Below are 24525 nucleotides of genomic sequence, written 5' to 3' on the forward strand. Positions count from 1 at the left end.
TCTCTTAATTGTATATGAATATTAAAAGCTCTAAGAGCTTTTAATTAGTCTAAAAGACTAATAGCTTTTTTTGTATAATCTCTCCTTCCTCACAAATATCAGAAAAAAGATAATTCCTGTAAACAATACATCTCATACCCACGATAGGGATGCAAAACCCTTTCAAAATGCAACCTCTCACAAAAAAAGCAATAGGGAGAAAACTATATTTGCTCCAAAATTCCTACAATCACAATAGGGGGACCTCCCTATCCCAGAAGACACTAAATTCTGACTGTGACAGACTTTGCCAATGTTCACATTGCACAGTTGTTAGAGCTGCTCCAATATAACCACATAATTGTGGAGTGGTCCAAGCTAGGACAGAAATAGATGTTAAATATTATTTATCATTATAGCCCACAATCACCCTTTTCTACCTAGAAAAAGCTAGGAAGCTCCCCATGTTGGGGAAATAGACCTAAGTTTTATCAACAAAATTCAAGTCTAAATTGTTGGGTGTAGAAAAACGGATACCCTCCCTGGATGATCCTATCTTTCATGCCCCTTTTCTACTGACAGAGATGCACCAAAATTAGTTTTGGTTTTTTTTTGTTTTGTTTTGTTTTATGGCACTAAGTCTGGAGATATAGACACTTTTCTACAGGAAACCTGTAGAATCTCTCTTAATTCCAGTGCCTTCTCTCTGGTGAACATTTCCTAGTTATCTAGTATATTGCTTATTTTGTATTTATTTTTTGCATGTTATAGCCCTCCCTGACCCCCCCCCCACCCTCCCAGACTGTTAGTTCCTTGAGAACAGGGACTGCTGTTTGATTTTTTTGTTTGTTTGCCTCTTACTACCTGGAACAAAGGAGGAGCTTCATAAATAGTTCTTAATTCTTATTATAGTCTTAACCATTCCAATGATTTGTTGGGCACATCCTATTAACTTAGTTTACTTTTCTATTTTTAATTGTCTTTAACAGCAAAATAAGAGAATTGGATTAGAATTCTACATATTCAATCTCCATAATATAAAGCTTAGGATCAGGGGCCTTATAGCTGGAAGACTCCTTAGAGAGCACTTCCATCACCTTCATTTTATTTTTTAAAGTACATTTTATTGACAACTTTTGTTTTTATATTGCTTACATTTCTGCCTGTGTTCCTTTATGAATTGTTAATTTATGGAAATTATGAAATGGGGATGGGTACTTGCCAGGAAAGACCACAACGATAGCAGGAAATGGGCCTGTAAACTAACTTTAATAAGGCACAGAGGGAGGTGGAGTAAACGATACAAAAAATATAGACAAACAGCAAAAAAGGATATAGAAGCAGTGGGGAGGTGGGGAGGTGGGGAGGTGGTGAAAGGAAGGCAGACAATGTAAGGAAGAGGAGAAGGAGAAGAAGGAAGAAAAGGAAGGAAAAATGAGGAAAAGGAAGAGGAAAAAGAAAAGGAAGAGGAAGAAGAGACGGAGGAGGAAGAAGAGGAAGAGAAGGAGGAAGAGAGAAAGAGACAAAGAGTATCACTCATATAACCATGGATTAGCACTAGGAGCATTCAGCAGCATTCTTGTTAGAGATGGGAGTTTGAGGTCTCATTTTTATAGAGTCTTTTTGGGAGAAAGGGAACAGATTCTTATCTTGCCATCTTGGGGTTAGCTCACTAACATGTCCATGGATAATATATCCATATTATCTCAAAATTATCAGCACCTTTTGGTGTTTTGCCAGTATCTGAAATTTGTCTGAGATTTGCACAGTATAGGAACAAAAGGACCTGACAGAAAGCCCAGATGGCATCTCCTGATTCAGCACATATTACCATTTTGTGATTTTTGGTGCAGATACAGACTGCTCTCACTTTACATAAATTAGTATTATGCAAATTAGACTATGTAAAGAAGTCTGAAAGATTCACATTCAAAAAAAAAAATAAAACCTTTGTTAATTTTAGTGTACAGTAGTGTGTTCTCTCTTTGCTCCTTCCCCTCAGCTCAGCACTGTGGGGCACCACACCCTCCACCCCATCCCAAGTAAAAGCAGAATGGAGAGGTGTAAAGGAGACCTTTGCCCAACTCTGCCACTTGCCCACATGTCCAGGCCCAGCATCTCTATCTAACCCTGGCTCAGGTATCTTGTGCCACCTCTATTCTCCCCATCCTCCATACTACATCCGATGTCTTCTATGTGTTGTATTCCCCCATCAGAATGTAATAAGCTTCTTGAGGGCAGGAACTGTCTTTCTTTCTTCTTGTATGTGTATCCCTTTGTATGTGTATGTGTACTTGTATGTGTATCCCTTTGTACATGTATGTGTACTGTATGGGTAGCACTTTGTACATGTATGTGTATTTGTATGTATAGCATTTGTACAATACCTGCTACACAGTTAGTCCCTAACAAAATGTTTGCTGACTTTTTTATCTCAGATACCTGTTAGTTATCTATACATCTTGGACACCAATTCTTTACCAGAGATACATGATAAAAAGATTTTCCCCAGTAAATCAATTCCTTTCTTATTTGATATGCATGATTGTTTTCTTCATATTTTTTAATCTCATGTGATCAAGTTAATTAAAAATTGTCAGGTCACATATCCATTTTGGAGTTTTCATAGATACATGGTATAAGATATGGATTTAAATATAATTTCTTTCTAATTGCTTTCTAGTTTTCCTAGAAATTCTTATCAGATAAAGAGTTCTTTCTAGGTAACTCATGCTTTTAGGTTTATCAAAAATTGAGTTATGAGTTCCATTATTTCTGAATCTTCCTTTTCTAGTTGGTTCCATTTTTAAGCAATACATATGATTTTGAAGAGCCCTGGTTTATAATATAGTTTGACATCTGGAAATGCTATAGTCTTAAGGATAAATTGAAATAGTTCTATAAAATCTAATACTGATTCAAAAATTTTAAATAAAATCCTGCCCCCTCAAAAAAAATCTCTATAGCAATTTATGCAAAAAACAACTAAGATCAAGTTCAATTTATATTAGGAATGAAAGGGCAATTTAAAATAAGGGGGAAATCAACATAATCATATTAAAAAAACAAAAAACCTTAATAGGTAGAGAAAAAAGCCATTGACAAAAGACAAAAATCACTGAAGCTAAAACTCTACAACATATGAAGGATCTTTTGTGTGTGTGTGTGTGTGTGTGTGTGTGTGTGTGTGTGTGTATGAATTATCCATCTAAAACCCAAAGTAATCATTATATGTTATGGGGAATCATTAGAAGCTTTTCCAATAAATAAAAAGAATAAATCAAGGTTTCCCTGATATTATTTTTAACAGTTCTAGAAATGCTAACAATAACAAAATGACAAGAAAAAGCAATTAAAGACAAAGAGAAACAAAAAAGGAGATAAAACTATCCTCATTTTCTGACATGATGGTTTACTTAGAAAATTTTTAAGAATCATCAAGGAAACTAAGAAAATTCATACTTTCAATAAAGTCACAGACAGCAAAGTTAATCTCCCCATAATCCCACCCCCAAATAAATTGCTTTTTTATATAATAACAAAATTCAGAAGACAATAATAGAAAGGAATGTCCCATTCAAAACTACAAAATATAGAAAACATTTGGCAGTACCAAAACACATTCAGTACTTGTATAAATCCAATTTTAAAATGTTTCTTAAAGAATTAAAGAATGACTTAAATACCTAAGGAATATTTAGCACTCAAAGATGAGCTGAGCCAGCAAAATAAAAATGACAATACTACCAAAGTTAATTTATCAACTTCATGTAATACCAAACTACCAAAGGGATATTTTAAAGTTAGATGAAATGACAATGAAATTAATTTAGAGGAATAAAACACATATCAAGAAAAAGTGACAAAAGGAAGAACTGAAGGACAAAATGAATAAATAGAAAAGATGCTAAATATAATGAAGAAACATCTTGAACTAACAGGAGTTCAAGAGATAAACCCAGAATTTAAAAAAAAAAAAAAAAAAAACCCTCCACAAATCCAAACAGAAATTAACAAGAAATAAAATAAAATAAAAAGAAATAATAACAGGGAGGGTAGAAATACAAAGAAGTGACTTAGAACAGATGATTTAATAATTTTTTGTTTTGTTTTGTTTTGTTTTGCTGAGGCAATTGGGGTTGAGTGACTTGCCCGGGGTCACATAGCTACAAATTTGAACTCAGGTCCTCCTGACTTCAGGGCTGGTGCTCTATCCTCTGATGCACCTAGCTGCCCCAAACAGAGGTAAAGTAAGCTTACTTTACCTTTACCTACCTAAGAATTTAATTCCTTGAAATTCAAAATGAACCAAATAGAAAACAATTCAAGACAACAATCAATATCAAAACAAGATAAATATTTTTAAAGAAAAAAATAAAAATATAAGGTATATGCTATCAAAAACAAGAAACTTGGAAAATAGGTCAAAGAGACAATCTAAGAATGACTGAACTATCTGAAAAATCAAGATCCTCCTCCACCTGCCCTCCCCTCAAAAAAACTCCAGTATATGATTTGTGAATAGAAGACAAAGTGAAAAAAAAAAATTAAGACTTTACCAGTCACCTCCTGAAAGAAATCCCAAAATAAAAACTCCCAGGAACTTTACATCCAAAATCCAGAGCTCTGATATATAGAAAAAAATAATGCAAGCATCCAAAAAGAAGCAGTTCAAATACCATGATGCTAGAGTCAGGATCACATAAAAATTGGCAGTCATTACTTATATGAGAATGTAACAATCTAAGATACTTTAAAAGGCAAAAGATAAAGGCTTACAATTGAGAATAACCTATATGACAAAATTGAATATAATACTACAGGATTAAAAATGGACCTTTAATGAAATATAGGATTTCCAAGGATTCCTAATGAAAAGATCAGAACGGAGAATCTCTGAAATGGTAAACACAACAATCAAGAGAATCACTGAAAATACATTTGATAAATTACAAGGGGCTACATGACAATAAAATGTTTACATTCTAATGAGGGAGGGAAAAAAATATCCTTTGGAACTCTTCAAGGGTCATCAAGTTAAATAAAGAAGGCAGAAAGTCAGGAGACTGTTCTGTTCTATTTTGATGGTTTTAAAAGAGGGAAATTACAGCAATAGGGAATACACTCTTGAGAAAAGGAGGAAAGGGAAGGAAGTTACTATCTTATTATATAATAGGGGTACACAGGTGGGCCAAAAAGAAGAGGGAAAAAAAAGAAACAGATTACTTCATTTACACATCACTAATGTTAAGCAAACTACTCTTTTTCCACCTTCTTTTTCTTTGTAAAGAGGGAAACAGAAAGGAAAAGAAGAAAAAAAAGCAATTCTGAAGTTCTACTTCACACCTGGAAGATTGGCAAAGATGATAAAAAGAGAAACTAGCAATTATTTAAATGGCTGTGGGAAAACAGAAAAACAAATGCACTACTGGTGGCACTATAAATTGGTCCAGCTATACTAGAAAGCAATTTGGAGTTATGACCCTCCAAAGTCACTAGATTGTACATATCCTTTAATCTAGGAATACATTACAAAACCAAAGGAATAAAAACATTTATTGGTTACCTACTATGAGCTAGGCATTGTGCTAAGCTCTATGAATATACAAAAAGAGGCAAAAGACAGTATCTGTTCTGAATGACTTTAAAATGTAATGGGGGAGACAATAAGCAAACAAGTATATACAAACAAGCTATATACAGGACAGAAATAACAGAGGGAAGGCACTGAAATTAAGAGGGGTTAGAAAATTCTTTCAGAAAAAAAAGAGGGGGGGATATTTGGGACTTAAAGGAAACCAGGGAAATCATTCTGAACTGAGAAGTGAAAATGTTCTAGATATCAGAGAAAATACCCAGAAACAAGAGGTGGAGTATCACCTTTGTAGAATAGCCAGGGGCCAGAGTCATTCGATGGAAGAGTATGTATTAGGAAATAAGATATAAAAAGACTGGAAAGAGAGGACAGGGCTAGTTTATGAAGAGTTTTGAATGTCAAATACAGAGGATTTGGGATTTGATACTCGAAGTGACAGGGAGTCAATGGGAGTTTATTGAGTAAGGAGGTGGTCAACATGGTCAGATTTTCACTTTAGAAAAATCAATTTGGTGGGTGAATAGAGAAGTGCTTTAGAGAAAGAAAAGATTTGAAAGAGGCAGAACCCACCCACTGTTGCAGAGATACAACCATTCTGACTGGATCCACCTCAAATTGGTGCTACATAATTCAACTGAGCCTTCACTGATGCTGGGCAAACCTACTGCATCTTCCTTATCAATTCAACATCACTCTCTCCAAAGTATTTCTTCCAAACCTTCTCATCATTCCTCAAACCTCTCATGTACTTCTTAATTCTTTTAATCAAAAAACTTGCCTCATGTTTTAAGAAAAAAATTAAGGCTATTTACCACAAACTCTCTCTCCTTTTCCTTTTTTCTTTTCTTTTCCTCATCTCCTATCTCTCAGATACTTTCTGCTATTTCCTCGGCTTCAATCCCATCTCACATAATAAAGTGGCCTTTCTTTCTCCTTAACTCTTCCATTTAAGTGATCTCGTTCCATCTTGTCTCCTCCAACAGATTGCATTCTCTGATTTTTTCCACTCTCTTTCAATTTCTACTTATCTGATGATCCTTTTCCTTCTGCCTACAAATATCCCCATGTTTCCCGTCTTTTAAAAAACCCTAAATTGGTTGTATCCCCACTAATTATCATCTTATTTCTCTTCTGTCCTTTCAAGATAAACTCCTCAAAAAGGCAACCTACAACAGATAACGTCACTTTTCTTCCTTCTACTCTCTTCTTAACTCCTTTTAATATGGCTTCCAACTTTATCATTCCACCAAAATTGCTCTCTCCTAAGTTACTAATGAACTCTTAGTTGCCAAATCCAGCAGCCTTTTCCCCACCCTTAATCTCCTTTATCTCTCTGCAGCCTTTTAACACTGTTGATCCCTAGCTCCTACCTTTATAAAACCCTGCTCTCCTGATGCTCCCCCTACCTATCTGACTGCTCTCTCTGTCTACTTTGCCAGATCTTCCCGACAACCCTTTCCAACTAAAGGTATTCCTCAGGGTTCCGTCCAGGGCCCCCTTGTTTTCTCTCTCTGCACTATTTCACTCGATGAAATATATAGATTCACTATATTCACCTCAGTTCTGGTGGAATACCATCTCTATACTCATGATTCTCAAATCTACCTATTCTGCCCCAAATTCTTTACTGACCTCTAACCTGGTCTCTCCAGCTACCACTCACACACATCAGACTGGATCTCCAATAGATATGACACATCCAAACTGGAATTCATTATTTTTGCCCCTAAGTTCTGCTCCCTCAACTAGAAATCATCCACCTTCCACATTTAATCTGTTACCAAGGCCTATCTCCCCACTGCACTCTCTTCTCCTCTGACACTGATACTTCTCTAGTACAGATCCTGACCTCACCCCCGATCACTCCATTGGTGCACTACCTTGAGGCCCAACAGATAGACTGGGGATGGAGTCAGGAAGATGTGAGCCCAAATCTGCCCTCAGACGCCTATCAGCTGTGTGACCCTGAGCTAGCCGCTTCGCTTCTGTTTGCCTCCATTTCCTCAATAAAATGGGGATATTAATAGCACTTACCTTTCAGGGTTGTTGTGAGATCCTATTTGTAAAAAGTGCTTAGCATAGTGCTGCCTGCCACATAGCTATATAAATGCTTATTCCTTTCTTTTTACCTCCCTATGGATTCAGGCCCATGACTGGTTGCTGTATTGCTTAAGAGAATAGGGAGACCCAGTTTCAAGAGAGAGAGAGACAGAGACAGAGAGACAAAAACAAAGACAGAGAGAAAGAGGATATTTAGTCCAGCCTCCTCATTTCATAGATTTAAAAAAATGTGTTTTAGTGAATTATACAGAGTTACACAAGTAATAAGCTTCATGGACAGAATTTGAACCCAGTTCTAGAAATAGTATTTTTCCTGCTATCCTACCCTAGTTCTATTGGGTTTCCCGACCTTGCATAATTAGAAGAAGGCCATATCTTGGACAATGGGGTACTTGGAGTCAGGAGGATACAGTGAAAAAAAAAAAACAGTAAGGGTCCATCACCAAGCATGTTTCACATAAACTTTCTAAATCAAGTAGTGCCTAGCAGAGCATTCTAAACATACTAGGTATATAACAAAGGTTTGGTGAAGTTATCTGAGATGTTGATGTGGATTCTGTGGTCTGGTTTTTCAGAAGGTATATGTCATTTCTATGTTGGCAAATATTTAACAACTGGCTCTCCAAAAAAAGAGTAACACACACACAAAAGTCACTTTTAAGTTTATACATATATACATATATATTTATATACATGCATGTGTATATATATATATGTGTGTGTGTATGTATATATAAAAATACATGCACATGTATATATGCACACACACATAAAACACACTTTAAAGTATACCACACTTTTAGGTTTATATACACACATAAATACACACCTTTGCTTTTATGTTTACTCTGTAGTAACATTTTCTCCATTACGTTCTTAAATTTAGACTAAACAAAACAAGTACATAAATAATTGAAGCTCTTAATTTGTAGAATTTGATGATTCTTGAGGTTTAAATGCTCATATTGAAAATTTAACAATCAGCTCTCCTGAGACACTACAAGCTATTTCCAGCACACCACCGGCATATTTCAAAGTAGCTGCTATATTTCTGTTGTAATAAAAAGTATAGAAACTGACTATTTGCTAGAATACCTAATAAGTCATTCCTGATCATAAACAGACCCTATGTGAGAAAGGCAATTATGCTGTCACTATCAGGTTGAAATAAGCCAACTTGTATACAAGAAATGTTAAAAGGCAGCTACCATTGCTTCTGAGCTTTGAAAGTGACTATGGCTCCAGCCAGCTAAGGGAGTTAGGGAGGAGTCGATATGACTGCCTTCACAATTTCTCTGGGGAGATAGATGGTAAAGGAGGCAAGACTGGGCATCTCCTCTATTGTTTCATCCTTATATTCTGGCACAGTAAGAGCTGGTAATAAAGGAGAAGATGAAAAAGTAGAGACGCTCTAATTATAACTGGAAAAAGGAATACATGCGATTCCTTAAGTCCTATTGATTCCTTTTGGTAGCTTTATAAGGCCTTTTACAGACTCTTAAGCAGCAAACATGTGGATCACCTAACATAACAGCGAAAGAGAATAACCCTTCCATCCTAAAAGAAACAACTTGCTTATCTCTTTCCCCTTCTGAATTTCTCTCCATTCTCTTTTGTATTTTTTTTTAGCATTTCAAGGTTGTTTTATTTATTTTCTTTTTTTAGCCTCACTATCACTATCAACTTTCTTCTAATTCCTCCTCTCCAATACAGAAGTTCTCTCTTCTAAAAAGTAAGACTTGTCAAGCAAAACAAATTGGCACCCTGACCATATGTCTCCTTCTGCATCTCTAATCTATCACTTCTCCCTCAAGAGTTGGGAAGCATGATTAACACCACTTTTTTGGCATCACAGTTGGTCACTATATTGATAGGAGTTCTTAAATCTTTCAAAATTGTTTTTCCTTACAATGTTTTAATAATTATATAAATTATTCTAACATTATCCATTTAATCTACCCAGTTCTATTAATTCATGCAAAAGTTCTCATTCTCTGACTTCTTTCTGCCTTTGTTTCTTAGAGGTTTAATGTGAAGGCTCCATTTCTCTGTGTCCTTTTACAAGCTTCCACCAATAGCTGACTCTGTCCCCTGGTACAGCCCCAAGAAGCCCCACTTTGATGTGATGAGCATGCAGTTTCATATCTCATGAAGTGCCCCTTTACCTTATCTCCTTTTCTAGGAAATGCTTATAACTAGTTTTGTTCTCTGATGTGTGGCTCAGACAGCCTGGGACAAAGATCCTGCTGGTTTTAGGCTCCATTTATCGAAAATCACTTTGGCTATAGCCCCCTTTCATGGTCCTTGACCAGAATCCCCTCAGGCTTCATGCTGTCTCATTGTACAGAACTGAACTGGATGGAGGAGATTACTGGTGTTGCTCTTGGGTTTTACTGACCAATTCATCTTTGCTAGATTACCTCTCAGGAAAGGTGAACATGACTGGAACATTTCACATGGCCATTTTCCCCCAAAATCCCCAAGCAACTTCCTAAGACTACAAGTTGCCAAAGAGTTGTCAATCAGGATTGGCAGAAGTTTATCTTAAACCAATGGAATCACAAGGATGGAGTAAAAGAAATCCTCCTACTGAACAATATGAATATGATTCATTTCCTTCAAAATAATTAAGTGCATAGAGTCCTCATACACAAAATGGCTTAATTATTCTCTGACATTCAGAGGGAATTATTTTTAAGGACAAAGTCTTTCCCTGATAATAAGATAGAGACCAACATAGTCACTATTCAAAGTCTTAAAAAATGTAAAGGTCATTAAGGTCATATGTGATAAAATGTTCATTTAGATTTAGGAATTCACTTGGATCCTATTTTAAAACCTTATGAGACATAAGTTTGGAATCACAGGAGTTATGTAATATTGGAGACACAGGGGGTATGTAATATTTTCCTTCTGGAATTAAATTTGACTTCTCAAAATAAGGTGAAAAGCATCTTTTTTTTTTATTTCTATTGTTCATTAGTAAGGGCCTCCAAAGTTACTATACTACTCAACTTAACTAAATGTATTCTAGAAAGCAACTTACCTTACCAATTAATTCCTACTTCTGGAAGGTAGGGTAGTTTCAAATCACATCTTATAAACAGAAACCTCAAAATTATTCTAAGAAGAAAACCCATTTGCCCCAATGATATTATCTTACATTTTCAACAAATCAATACATCTTTATTAAACATCTATTTGTGTGTAGCACATTAGTCTAGGCCACAGCTAAGATAAACTATTTAACTAAAACATGATCACTGCCCTCATATAGTATACAGCTTAATGGGATATTCGATTTGAGGAACTACACAGACACAAATGATGACAATAAAAATAATTCGAGATAAATGACATCAGAGTGGTTCAATCAACATGTTATGTGGAGTCTGACAGGGGAATGTTTATTACTGATTCAAGAAAAACTTCCTAAAAGTGGCTGCATTTGAATTTGACTTCAAAATACAGGCAGGAATTCAATAAGCAGATTATTTTCAGCTTACAGAAAAACAAAAGCAAAAGCATGTTGAAAAAATGGGAGGCATATGAAAGTTGATGAGTACCTCATAGGATTATTGGGAGAATGGTGTTTTGTAAACTTTAAATTACTATGTACATATATATATATATGTACATATATATATATATATATATATATATATAAATTATTACTATCATCACCACCATAGTCAACATTATTACTATTATTGGAGCTTTTCTGGAGCAGAGAATACTTAGAAAAGAATAGCATGAGATAAAATTACTAGAATAAGTAAAATAATTAGTATGAGCTATGGCAATAAATCTCACTTGAAATATTTATATAATGCCTTGCACTTTTTAAAATATTTTCATATATTAACTCACTTGAATCTCATTTAAAAAAAAAAACAGATAAAGAAACTGGCTCAGGGAAATCAGTTAAGTATCTTTTTGCCTTAAATAACACAGCTAATAAGTGGTAGGTCCTATGTGAGAATCTAGGTATACTGCCATTTAGTCCATGTTCTTTTCTTTCTTTTCTTTTTCTCTTGTTAAATGAAACTTTTCCCCCTTAATTTTTTTTCTACTGATTCATTTTGTTTTGATACATCAATTGCTTCCAAATTACCCTCACAAAACCTTTCATTAAGAAAAAAATTATCAAACTTTGATTTTGTGACCAATGCATTTTGAACTATACATGATATGCTAACAGAATCCCTCCCAATACTATTCCTAATTTCCACACTATAAATTCTACATTTTCTGCTCACAGAAAAGGCATCACTACTCCTCACCTCACCACTTTTCCTCCTACCTGTGCCTATGGCCCACACTCTACTACCTCTCCCAGTATCTTTCTTGTTCTAGCAATGATAGCCCTTTAATCTCTATCCACTGACTCCTTCTCCTCTATCTTGTCTCCATAACACTTTTTTTAAGTCTTTTTTTGACTCTTCTAGTCCATCTATCTTCCATCTCCTCCAACTTCTTGAGTTGTTTTTACCCAAGGCCTCCAATTCCTCAATATCCATTGGCTCTGCAGCCCAACCCCATTTAAACTTCTACTTTAAGCTGCTTTCTCAGTAATGAACAAATCCAACAACCTTTTCTTTGGGGATTTTCACTCTTTGTTACCTTCCTTCCTCCATCAGACCATTCCCTTTCTACTGGAATATTCCCTCTTCCCTTGGCTTTAGAGTCAGTGTACTATCCTGGCTCTTCACTTATCCCTCTAAACATCTCTGTCTCCTTCAATGGATTCTCCTCCTCTCCCAACCCTTTCATTTGGATGTTGCCCAAAAGTCTGTCTTTGGCTCTCTGCACTTCTCTCTCTGTCTCCCTTGGCAATCTCATTCACTCCCCCAGTTTGTACTACCACTTCTATGTAACTCAGGCCCAAATATGTGTTTGCAGTTCTGACTTCTATTCTGGGCTTCAGACGAGTATCTCAACCTAGACATTCCAGCAGAGACTCAAACTAGACACATCTAAAACACAATTTATTACTTTCCCCTTAAGCCTGTTCCTCTCTCCAACTTCACTATTTTAGTCAGTGGAAACACCATTTACTCTGCTTCCCACATTTCAGACCTTGAGGTTATACAGGGTTGTCTCAAAAGGCTTGGTGAGTTTTTAAGCTTAAAACTGCACTAAGATTTTGAATATAGGGGCAGCTAGATAGTGCAGTGGACAGAGTGCCGGCTCTGAAATCAGAAGGCCCTGAGTTCAAGAATCCAGCCTCAGACACTCAACAATTCCTAGCTGTGTAACCCTGGGCAAGTCACTTAACCCCAATTGCCTCAGCAAAAAAAAAAAAAAAAAGACTTCGAATATAGATAGATCAGCAACTCCTCAGTAACTTACAATCTAAGAGGAATGTATGGGTTACTGGTTTTATCTTTGACTGTTTCCCCTTCTTTATCTCTTATAGACAACCAGTTACCAAGTCTCTCCTCTTCTCTATTCTAATGTTATTAAGGACCATGCCTAGGTGAAGGGGTAGGTCAACTCTACGAGAGCCTCTGCAGCTATAGATTATAACACTTGAAAGAGTTGCAAAGCAGCCTTTGCTGATGCAGGTGTTCCTTGTGGATTGGGAATTAAATAAATTGGAGGCAGAAGGAAAAGGAGAGACAAAGAAACTGCCTCTCAGTCTCCTTACATCATCATTATTCTCTCACATGATGAGATCCATTCTACAGGTCTGAGTTAGACCTCCAGCAGGCACTGGCAGGTGGCTCCCATATCACAACATAATATCACCATCCCTGTACAGGTTTTCCATTACTACCTTACTTGCCTCCTACAAAATATCTTCCAATAGATATCTTTACCACCACTTTCTCTCCCAACCTTCCAAACTAGCCTTAATATAATGTGTTTTTTAAAGCCCGATCCAAATGCCATTTTCTCCAAGAAATTTTCCCTGATCCCCTGTGATAGTAACAAATTTCACCCACTGATCTCACATAGTACTCTGTTTTGAATTCTAATCTACTGATTAAAGAATATCATGTATTGTGTTTATCTTGGCTTGTGTCTTAAACTTCTAGACTGTCAGGTCTATGAGGTCAAGGAAAATCTCTTCTAACTTATTATCTCTCTTAGCATCTATCATAGTATTTTGTACATCACTGGAGTTTAATAAATATTGGTTTAATGCTGAATGAATGAGTCTATAGTTTTTTGGGGAGGGGGTTTTGTCTTTGAGAACAAAGATGATGCTATTCTCAAATACAAATTTCATTTTCCCACCCAACAGTAATGAAGTTTGCTAAGAAAGCTTCCTAGAAAACACAGAAATATTCTGCCTGTCTATATTACAGACATCAAATATCTATCTCTCTTGAAATATTCTTGTGTGAAATTTGGTCTGGATTTTATAACAATTGCACGAAATGTTAACATACAACAACTATAGAAGATGTACAAATCTACGATTACTTAAACAATCTATTAATATGGACTGTTTAACTATATTTTAGGAACTAAAATAACTGTTTCTATTCTCTGGTTTTCACTAAAACCTAACACCAACTCTGCTGAGGCTTATTTTGTACCAAAATACCTTCAGACATAGATTCTTTCAATAAATAGAGTGCAGAATTGCTGAATACCTTAAAACACATCATAAATCTTTACAATGACCTTGTATGCGATAACTATTGTCATTTTAAAGATTAGGAAATAGACTCAAGGCTACCCAGTGACTCAGAAGTGGCAGGAATAGAAACCATGGGCAATGAGACTGCTGCCTGGAAAGGAGCTAGCAAGGCCACTAAGTCCTTGATAAAAAGAAGCTGTCTGTTATAAAAGCAGAATTTCCAATAGTAAAGTTATTCTTCCTGTAGTATACACATTCTCACCACATACACATTTTGTCAACTCTGATTACAGCTCTTTTCCAACAGACCACTCTTACCTTAGCCTTCACTGCATCATAACGAATTTGAGAAAACTCCCGGAGACCAAAAGAACCTCCAACAATGAGTACCTAAAACATGAAAATAAAGGGAAAACATGGTCAGAAAAGCAGAATAACAAGTTTTCTTTGAATTTCTTATCCTAATGCCAGCAGAATCAGAGCTACTGTATAAGACAAGGAAAGATAACACGTCAGGTTTAAAAGATAATGAGATCAGAATGTTTTTTATCCATCTTTCCAGCTTGACGCTGTTACCTTCAGCTCATTATCATGTAAGATCTTTAGGAAGTACTCTGCAACTACTAGGTATATACCCCAAGGAGATCAAAGAAAGAAGAAAAAGAGTTCATGCATTTAAAATACTTTTATTATTGCAATAATATTTTATTTTTTCTAAATATATGCAATGATAGTTTTCAGCATTCACCTTTACAAAACCTTATGTTCCAAATTTTTCTCCCTCTCCTTTCCTTCTCCTCCTCCTCAAGACAGCAAGCAATCTGTTACAGGTTAAACATGTGCGATTCTTCTAAACATATTTTCATATTTGTCATGCTGAACAAAAAAAAAATCAGATCAAAAGGTAAAAAGAGAGAGAGAGAGAGAGAGAGAGAGAGAGAGAGAGAGAGAGAGAGAGAGAGAGGGGGGGGGGGGGGGGGGGGGGGGGGAGGGAGGGGGAAAGGAAAAACAGACTAACACACACGCAAAAAAAAGTGAAGACACTGTGCTTTGATTCACATTCAGTCTCCATAGTTCTCTCTCTGGATGTGGATGGCACTTTCCATCACAAGACCATTGGAATTGGCCTGAATCATCTCGCTATTGAAAAAAGCCATTATCTATCAGAACTGATCATCATATAATCTTGTTCTTGCTGTGTACAATGTTCTCTTGGTTCTGCTCACTTCACTCAACATCAATTCATATAGGCTTTTCTGAAATCAGCCTCCTCATCAGTGCAGAGAAACTTTTTTTTTATTATAGCTTTTTAATTACAAGATATATGGATGGGTAATTTTTCAGTAATAATTCAGAAGCAAAACCTTCTGTTCCAACTTTTCCCCTCCTTCCCCCACCCTCTCCCCTAGATGGCAGGTAGACCCATACATGTTAAATATGTTAAAGAATATGTTAAATACAATATATGTATACATATCCATACAGTAATTTTGCTGCACAAGAAAAATCAGAGTTAAATGTAAGGTAAAAATAACCTGAGAAGGAAATCAAAAATTCAAGTGGACAAAAACAGAGGGAGTGGAAATGCCATGTTGTGGTTCATATTCATTTTCCATAGTTCTTTCACTGGGTGTTGCTGGTTCTCTTCATTACTAAACAAATGGAATTGATTTGGTTCATCTCATTGTTGAAGAGAGCCACATCCATCAGAATTGATCATCATATAGTATTGTTGTTGAAGTACATAATGATCTCCTGGTCCTGCTCATTTCACTTAGTATCAGTTCATATAAGTTTCTCCAAGCCTCTCTGTATTCATCCTGCTGGTCATTTCTTACAGAAAAATAATATTCTATAATACCACAACAAATACCACAATTTACCCAACCATTCTCCAATTGATGGGCATCCATTCTAATTTCCAGTTTCTAGCCACTACAAAAAGGGCTGCCACAAACATTTTTCCACATACAGGTCCCTTTCCCTTCTTTAAGATCGCAGAGAAACTTTAGAAGACTTAAATGAACTAATGCTGAGTAAAGTGAGGAGAACCAGAGAGATAATTTACTCTATAACAACAGTTTTAAAACAAATAACTTTGAAATATTTAAGAATACTGGTCAATGCAATGAACAACTAAAATTCTGGAAGATCAATGATAAAGCCTGTTACCTACCTTCCAGGTAATGGATCAAGATTCATAAAAGATAGATAGATAGATGATAGATAGATAGATAGATATTTTAACATGGACACTGTGGGTTTTCTCTTTTTTTTTTCAATGAGGATAGGAGGGAAAGAAAATAAATGCTTTTTAAATGGAAAATAATTTTTTTTAATGTTTTAAGATGCTCTTAGAATGTGGTTATTTCACATACAAATCTTCTGGGAAGAAATAATCTTATTTACTTTTTCTTGAAGGCTTATGAAACTCTCATGGAGCAGGCCACAGTTCTCTTCAGCATTATGCCTTAAATATACCCTCTCTCCACATCACTGATGCTACTTGTGAAAATACTTGTGTTTTTGTGTCCTTCAGTAACTTAATTGGCAGTCTATGTTCTAGACTTTAGTTTTTATGTACCTATGATTGCTAGAGAAATAAATAAGCTCCTTTTACAGAATCTATCAAAGCATGAATATTCTTGTCTTTGAGCTCCTCAGAACAGGACCTCAGTAAAGAGTATTTCTCTTTACTATTTACGTAAATATTAATTAATAGTAAATTTCTGGTGAAGCTTTTATTGTCAATTCACTAAAAAAAAAAAAAGAGCATTTCAACCATCTGAGGTTTTTATATTTATTAAATACAAACAAAAAAATACTATAAAACTCCAACCAATATGCATATCCACATAATTAGCATAATTTCAAACCACTCTAGACAATTATCACTTTGTAGATGATGAATATGACAGAGAAATATGAAATGAAAGATCAGAAGCTTGAAATCTTTTCTAACTGACTAATTATGTAACAATGGATGTAGGTAATTCTCAAACTCTGCTTCTTCTTGAATCCTTCCCCAGTTAATCCCACCAGACTATAGTCACTCTTACTCTGTACCCTTTCCATACCTATGTGCAATCTATTTTGCTTAGTTCAGTTAATTTAAAATATATATATCATTAATGTAAGATATTTTAAAGTTTATATAAGATACAGCTCCTACTACCATGCAGCTTAGTTTGATAACAACATAGAAATATCTACAGTTAAATGCATTTATAATTGCCTGTTTCACATGGTGTCACATCTTAGAAGGCTTTGCTGTGAGGTACTGTGACCAAAGAATGATGCCATCTGGTGGTGAAAGTGGTGATAAGCCTCTGCACTTAGCGAGTCGGATGCTAGCTACAAGAACCATCTCTTGTTATAACTATCTCTAAAGTCATTTCATAAGGCTTTATGCTTTTTGGCAAAAACTATCAAGAATTCAATGACATGTGGCATAAAAGTAGAACTTCAGTGGTGAATAAACATCTAATGCAATTACTCCACGAGAAGTATTAAAAAAAAAAAAAGGCTGACATTACAAACACCAATTCCTGTACATATCTCATTTGATCAAACACAAAATGTTATATGAGTCTAAAGGGGGAAGGGAACAAAATTCTTTATAGACAAGTGGACTCATTGAAAAATTTCTGAAGGAGATAGCACCTGAGTTGGACATAAGCATGGGTAGGGATTCACTAGGGAAAATTCAAACACAGGGAACAGAGAGAGTAAAATGTGGGGTGTATAAGGAGGAAGTCAAAAACTTCATATTATTTGGAGCTTAGCTGGCAGGATGAGATAAAGTTAGAAAAGTAGGATAGCATCAAATCACATACAATCACAAAGGACATTCAAAGATATATGAGGTTACTTGGTAAGCAATAGGCAGGCATTAAGAGGTTCTGACAAAATCACAGGATCATATATCCCTAAGGAAGTCTGACAAGAGAGAGGAGAAAATAAAATTAGGAAGACCTATTAAGAGCCCAATAGTAGAAATGAATGGTATATAATGATAGCAAGCAGAGTTGGATAGTAGAGACATGGCAAAGACAGAATGCACAAATCTTGATAAATGAAGTAAGGCAGAAGGAAGTATAAAAGATAATCCCACTGGGCTCAACCATTGAGTTAAATGTTAAACTCAGAAGGGGAGTTTTGGAAAAAAAAAAAAAACATTCAGCATACTTTTATTGAGTCTAAGGTACTAGCAGACAATTTATGAATGGATCTTATGAGGAGTGAAAAAGGATCTCAGAAAGGTGAGCCACTTGCTATTTCCTGACTGAACCTCGATACTCAATATCTGCCCACTGCAAACCTTCTCTAAAGGTACTACCATCCTTCCAGTCACCTGGACCTACAACTCACTCTCTCATCACTCCCGTACCCAATCTGCTGCCAAGTTCTATGAATTTTGCCTTCTTAATATCATTCATATGTGTCCTTTTCTCTCTTCTGATGCTATCACCTTAGTGCAAGTCATCATTACCTTATACTGTAATAATCTGTTGATTGGTGTCCCTGACACAAAACTCCCCTCACTACGGTCCATTCCCCACTCGGCCATTAAAGCAATATTACTAAAGCAGAGGTCTGACCATGTCATTGTCCCTATTCAATAAAGTTTAGGGTCACCTTATCACCTCCAGGACCAAATGTAAAACTTTGTTTGGCATTCAAAGCCAATCACAAACTCATCCGCTGCTACTACTACTACCTTTTCAGTCATCTTATACCTCTCTCCCTTCCCGTGCCCTCTACCACAAAATCTGCAATTCAAGGATACAACCCTCTTTGCTGTGACTAAAACAAGATACTCCACCTCCTGACTTGAAGCACTTTCACTAACTGTCACATATGCTTGAAATTCACTCTACCTCTTAATTTTCCCGGCTTTCTTTAAGTCCCAGCTGAACTCCCGCCTTCTATGAGAAGTCTTTCCTGATTTCCCCTTCCTTTCTTCTAGTGAGTATCTCTAATTTATCTTGTCTATATCTTGTTTGTACAGAGTTGTCTACATGTCTCCTCCATTAGATTGAGTTCTCCAAGAGCAGGAACTTCTGTGGTGTTTTTGTTCTTTAAAATATAATAATAAAATGGTTCTCTCTCGGGGAGGTTTTCTGGAGGCAGCCTTAGTTTCAGTTACAAGTAAATAATCACCCAAATGCAGCCAGGTACTAAAAGTTCAGATCTTTTATTGTCTCCAATATAGCCCAGTTAGCTCTCTGCTTGGTTCCAACAGCTCTTGCAGATTGTCCCTTGCTTCTGCCTCTGCTTTCTTCAGCCTCCAGCCAGCACCTCCTTGCCTGGGTCTGGGCAGCTTTCTGGAGAGCATTTCAGAGCAGCGTTGGTCTCAGTGGGGGAAGTGCAGGAGCCCAGCCACCACAGCTGTGTGAGATGAAGTAAATGTGGCTGCACCTCCAAGAGTGGGCTTCTGCTAATTCAGCTGAACTCTTTGAGAGAGCCTCTGTCTGTTTCTTATATATGATCTCTTCTGAGAGAATGGGATTATGTGTTTCTCCCAGAGTGCTCTCTGGCCCTGAGAGCTTCAAGGGAGGTGTGAATTTAGATATCTCATACTAAACCCTGAAATCTCCCAAACGTGTGAACTAGAATGAGTACTTAAATACTTCTTGCTTATATGAGCTCTCTAAAGGTGTGAATACAAGCATTGTTTCTATCAGTTGTACTTAGTACCATGTTGATACTGAACTATGCTAAATTAGATAATTATTGTCTCTATCAACTCTAATGACTTTACACTTTGTAAAGATTCCAACAAACTTCCTTTTGCCTTTCTTTGTAACCCAGTGCTTAGACACAGTGTCTGGCACATAAGTGCTTAATAAATAATTACTGATTAACTGACTTCATTCCCATTTCTGATGAAAATGTGGCCCTTCCCCAGCCAAGGCAAATCCCACCCTACATGTACAAGTGAAGTTATTCTTTAAGATATTTCTCTTCTTTTTCATCTCATACCCCCACTTATGTTATCCTCATTATTTTCAATATTCAGTTTGTGATGAAGACGTAGTCTTCTTTTCAAAGACAACCTTTCTATATGAAATAGGAATTCTGTCCTTTTCCATATTCTCAATCTCCCTTCTCTCACCTCACCTTTCTCTCTAATCTTCCATCTCTTCCTATTTATTAACTCCTTTCCTTCTGCTTACAAACACACCCATATTTCCCCAATTATTAAAAATCCTTATAAAAAACCTATCATCCCATATTTTCCCTTCCTTTCTCTGCTAAACTCCTTGGAAAAAAACTATATTTTTTCAACATCCTCTTTTCACTGCCTTTTATATCCAACCTTTCTGACCTTATCTTTAAAATGAAACTTCTCTCTCCAAAGTTATCAAAGTAATCATTGTATATCTCCATACACAATGGCACTTTTCTCTATTCTCATCCTTCTTGATCTCCCTATAGCATCTGACACAGCTAACCATCTTCTCCATCTGAATCATCTTTCCTCTCTGACATTTTGTTATACTGCTCTCTTGCTTCTCTTCCTACCTTCCCAACTGTTCCAACTCAGCCTCCTTTGATAGTTCATATCTCCAAGTCTCATTCTCAAGTCCTTTTCTCTCATCACCTTCTATCAATTTAATTATCATGTCCATAGCACTGATTCCCAGACCTTTATTTCTATCCCTTAGTCTGTTCTGAGCTTCAGCCTGCATCAATAATAAGCAATCTATTCTCTATGTATCTTACTGTAGCTTACATATATATACATATATTATGAATATATGTATGTATGTATGTATGCATGCATTATATGTACATATACTCGCCCTTTGGAATGTAAAGCTCCTTTAAGACAAAGATTGCTTTTGCCTCTCTTTATATGCCCAGTGCTTAGTACAGTACCTAGTCAGCCATAAGAACTTAACAAATGCTTGGTGATTGATTGGGAATCACCTACATAGAAATGATTATTGAAGCTGTAAAAAAGAAGGTGATTTCTAAGGGAGAGTGCAGAGAGAAAAGAAAGTCAATATTTAGAAAATATCTTCCTTAATTGGCTAAGACAAAGAAGAGTAACAAGAGAAGGAGTGGTTAGAGTGGTTAGAATGTGGTACTTGAGGTCAAAAACTCAGAAGGCTAATAATAACAAAATAATTATTATTAATATTTCATATGGAACTTTAAGATTTACAAAGTATTTTCCTTGTAATTGATCAGCATTTTCTCTTATTTATAATTTCTTTTGTGGTCATATATTTCTTTTATATAATTATCTTATTTATAATTAATATCTTCAAGTTAATTTCCTGACTGAGCCCTCAACAAATTTAGCAGTGTAAGTATTATTCCCATTTTGCATCGATTACGGCTCACAATTAACAACTACCAAGAATAGTGGCATGAGAGATATTCCTACTCAAGACAAACTTAGTCAAGAAAGAAAATATGCATGAGCTACAATGATTACATAGTACCGTCAGGCTTTAAAAGATATACATAATACAAGTCACCCAAAAAATGACAGTGTAATTTTCTAAAAAAGATTGATAAATGATAAGCTTCATATTTACCCAGTATTTGATATCCTAAAAGGCAGATTCTTTCATTTGATTGGATGTCAAAGTCAAGGTATTCTTTAAAAAAAAAAAGTTTAAATTTAAAAATGCTTTTGTACGCCCTTTTTGTAGTGGCAAGGAACTGGAAATTAAGTGGATACCTATCAGTTGGGAAATGGCTGAATAAATTATGATATGTAAAAGTAATGGAATATAAGTGAAATGAGCAGGACCAGGAGATCATTATATACCTCAACAACGATACTGTATGAAGATGTATTCTGATGGAAGTGGATTTCTTCGACAAAGAGAAGATCTAACTCAGTTTCAATTGATCAAGGATGGACAGAAGCAGCTACACCCAAAGAAAGAACACTAGGAAATGAATATAAACTGCTTGCATTTTTGTTTTTCTTCCCGGGTTATTTTTACCTTTGAATCCAATTCTTTTTGTGCAACAAGAGAACTGTTCGGTTCTGCACACATAGATTGTATCTAGGATACACTGTGACATATTTAACTTGTATAGGACTGCTTGCCATCTGGGGAAAGGGTTCGTGAAGGGAGGGAGAGGAAAAGTCGGAACAGAAGTGAGTGCAAGGGATAATGTTGTAAAAAAAATTACCCACGCATGGATTCTATCAATAAAAAAAGTTATAATAAGTAATGGAATAGTATTCTTTTATTAAAATGATGAGCAGGTTGATTTCAGAAAAGCTTGGAAGGACTTACATGACCTGATGTTGACTAAAGTGAACAGAACCAAGAGAACACTGTACACCATAACAAGATTATGTGATGATCAATAATGAGGTGATTAAGGCAATTCCAATAGACTTGAGATGGAAAGTACCATTCATATTCAGAAAGAGAACTATGGAGACTGAAGGTAGATCAAAGCATAGTTATTTTTACCTTTTTGTTGTTGCTGTTGTCATTTGTTTGCTTGAAATTTTTTATCATGATTTTGCCCTTTTGATCTGATTTTTCTTGAACACCATGACTAATATGGAAATATTCCCACATTTAACCTGTATTGGATTGCTTCCTGTCTTGGGAAAGAAGGACAGGAAAGAGAGGGAGAAAAATCTAGAACACAAGGTTTTGCAAAGGTAAAAATACTATTGAAAAAAATGTTTTTACACAATGCTGCAAACAAGGAGCTGGAAAAACAAAGAAAGAAAACCTTGATTTTTACTTTTTTAAAAAGTTATTAAGACTCAAAGAAATTAAATGACTTCAGAGAGTCAATATATCTCTTCCTATTATGTGCCAAGCCTTATGCTAAGTGTTGGGGATATAAAATGAGCCCAGAGATCACCCAGTAAAATCCACACCTGGTATCTTTAAAGACTTTCAACAGTGTTAGAGGCAAAGAGGCACTGCTCTCTCTCTGAAATGTGTCATAGAGCCTGTATGCACTTCAGCTGGTAGGGCTGACCCAGGAGGTAAAAAAAGAGCTTGCCCTCTGAAGCAGGAGGTTGTGTCTGGCAGAAGAAACTGCTATAGGTTTTTTGAGATGGCGAGAGGCGTTTCCTCTTGCTAGATCTCCTCCTGGGATGCGGTACTAACTCCAGAAGCCGCCTTTTTGGGGCTCCACCTACACAGTTCTGAGTGGGCTGGGCATGGGCAATCCTGGAAGAGAAGCAGCATAAATAGACAGCGTTGGGCAGAACTCCGATCTCTTAAGCTCCTGCTCTCTTGCTTCCTTCTACCCCCGCTGAGAGGGAGACTGAATAAACAAAGAGTGTTTACACCTCCTGGTTGGTCTATCTCTCTGTGATCTGGGTTAGAGCCCAAAGGCAGGTGAGCTGGCCTAGTCATGGCTCCCGAGGGGTGAGCATATAGCTCAGACTGTGGGCTGGGACAAGTAAGGAACCTACAACCCACCACAGCAACCCATCCCAGTTTTGGATACTTTGAATTGCCAGGGGGCTTCTTCCTTATACTAAGTCCAAAACTACTCATCTGTAAATTCTACTAATTGATCCTATTTCTACATCTACAGATGAACAAAACAAAGGTCACTTCTTTCCCACGAAAGAGCCCTTCAAATACTTGAAAACATCTCCCACAAATCTTCTCTTCTTCAGCCTACATATCCCCAGTCCTTTCAACTAATCATCACATGGAACACTTTTCAAACCCTTTACCACCTTGGTTGTTCTTACCTGGAAAACAATCCCCTTTGTCAATATCCTTCCTAAAATGAAGTAACCAAAAGCAAAAACAATAAATAGACTAGAGCAGGTGGTATAAAGGAATTATTCCCTCCCTAATTCTAGATACTATGTCTGGCTCCCATTTCACAATGTCTAATCATATTGAGTATGCCTCCCACTAAAAATCTGAGATCATTTTTTCATCTGAACTTCTGTCTAGGCTTTCCCCTACTCTCAAGGACTTTCCTAGTTGCTGGGAGAGATACAAAGAGAAACAAGTAAAGAAGCTGCTCTTAGAAGCTTGCAATCTAGAAAAGATTAAATATATATACATATATATGTATATACGCATACACACATACATATATATTAATAACTGAAATACAAAGTAATAAGTATTATAAAATTAATTTATAGATATTAATTATAAATTATAAAGAATTATATAACTACAAAAGAAATTATAAATAAGGGAGAATACTGATCAAAAAATAATAAAGATTGCAGTTCACTTGAGAGAAAAATTGGCAAATGGGATGTTTCATGGAAAAGGTGGCATTTGATCTGGGCCTTCAAGGACAGTTACCCACAGGCACA

At 36.0% G+C, this 24525-nt stretch overlaps 1 protein-coding gene across 1 annotated transcript in view; it reads right to left on the reverse strand.

Annotated features, from left to right (window-relative positions):
* The window catches only part of LOC105750377 (cytochrome c oxidase assembly protein COX16 homolog, mitochondrial), a 110828-nt gene that overhangs the window by 62472 nt on the left and 23831 nt on the right, over positions 1 to 24525 (reverse strand). Inside the window, exon 2 of the mRNA XM_012548265.3 lies at positions 14547 to 14618. Within this exon, the coding sequence (XP_012403719.1) occupies positions 14547 to 14618 (72 nt within the window). The remainder of the gene's footprint in view (positions 1 to 14546; positions 14619 to 24525) is intronic.

This window comes from Sarcophilus harrisii, chromosome 2, assembly GCF_902635505.1.
Source record: "Sarcophilus harrisii chromosome 2, mSarHar1.11, whole genome shotgun sequence".
NCBI lineage: Eukaryota > Metazoa > Chordata > Mammalia > Dasyuromorphia > Dasyuridae > Sarcophilus > Sarcophilus harrisii.